The 1200-nt window shown below is 31.0% G+C and overlaps 1 protein-coding gene across 1 annotated transcript; it reads right to left on the bottom strand.

Moving 5' to 3' along the window:
• Positions 1-243: 243 nt before the first annotated feature.
• Positions 244-375, bottom strand: LOC144321541 (thymosin beta-4-like). The gene has a single exon (XM_077910922.1). The coding sequence runs from the start codon at positions 373-375 to the stop codon at positions 244-246; it is 132 nt and encodes a 43-aa protein (XP_077767048.1).
• Positions 376-1200: the final 825 nt, after the last annotated feature.

Here is a 1200-nt window from a genome sequence, read left to right as displayed (position 1 = left end):
TATGTATTTAGGTTCTCCAATGTTGGGTGCATTTTTACAATTGTTATATCTTATTGTTGGATTATTCCTTTTATGATTATGTAGTGTCCTTCTTTGTTTCTTGTTACATTCTTTGTTTTAAAGTCTATTTTGTCCAATATAAATATTGGTACCTTGGATTTCTATACAATTCCATTTACATGAAGTAAAATAAGAAAACAATGCTTGTGGAAAATACAGTGCATATTGGCTGTGCATACCTAATTACAATTTGCCTGTTTGCTTTTCTTGTTCAATTGTTTCTTTTGAAGGCAGTGGATTTTTTCTCTTGAGTTTCTGTCTTCTTAAACTTATATCAAATTTCTCAACCTCAGCCATATCACATTTTTCAGACATGGTTCCAGAATAAGGAATCAAGGTGTGGAAAAAAGTAAAGTCTGGTTTTCGCAGTGGTTGCTTCTCAGTGCCAATCTGCATGTGTCTTTAGGCCTGAAATGAATTTCTTACAGGCAGCATATAGATGAGTCTTCTTTTATCCATTTCATCACTCTTTGTCTTTTGAGTAGAGCATTTAGTCCATTTATATTCATAGTGATTATTGATAGGTATGTACTTATTGCCATTTTGTTACTTGTTTTATGATTGTTTTTGTGGTTCTTCTCCATTCCTTTCTTCTCTTGCTCTCTTCTATCATGGTTTGCTGGCTTACTTTAGTGATATATTTGGATTCCTTTTCTTTATATTTTGGATATCTATTACTGTTTTTTTTTTTAATTTGTGGTTATCTTTATATATGTAGTTTATATATAACATCTTGTGTAAATACGAGTCTATATTATATTGATGGTTACTTGAGTTTGTACCCATTCTAAAAGCACTTCATTTTTACTTCTCTCATCCCATGTTTTAGGTATATAGTATCATACATTACATTCTTTTATTTGAGATTCCTTTGACTGGGTCAAGGATATACTTAATAGATATATTTAATTTTGCTCCTTTTGTGGTTCCTACTTTTCTTGATCCTCTTTCCTTTTCACTCAAAGGATCCCCTTTAACATTTCTTGTAAGACTGACTTAATGGTAATGAATTACTTTAACTATTGTTTGTCTAAGAAATTCTTTATTTCTCCTTTTATTCTGAATGATAGCCTTGTTGGGTAAAGCATTCTTCATTGCAGGTTTTTTCTTTCAACACTTTGAATATATAATGCCACTCCC

Source organism: Canis aureus, chromosome 10 (assembly GCF_053574225.1).
Source record: "Canis aureus isolate CA01 chromosome 10, VMU_Caureus_v.1.0, whole genome shotgun sequence".
NCBI classification, from domain to species: domain Eukaryota; kingdom Metazoa; phylum Chordata; class Mammalia; order Carnivora; family Canidae; genus Canis; species Canis aureus.
Note: the sequence above shows the minus strand (reverse complement) of the source record. Positions and strands in the feature narration are given on the sequence as shown.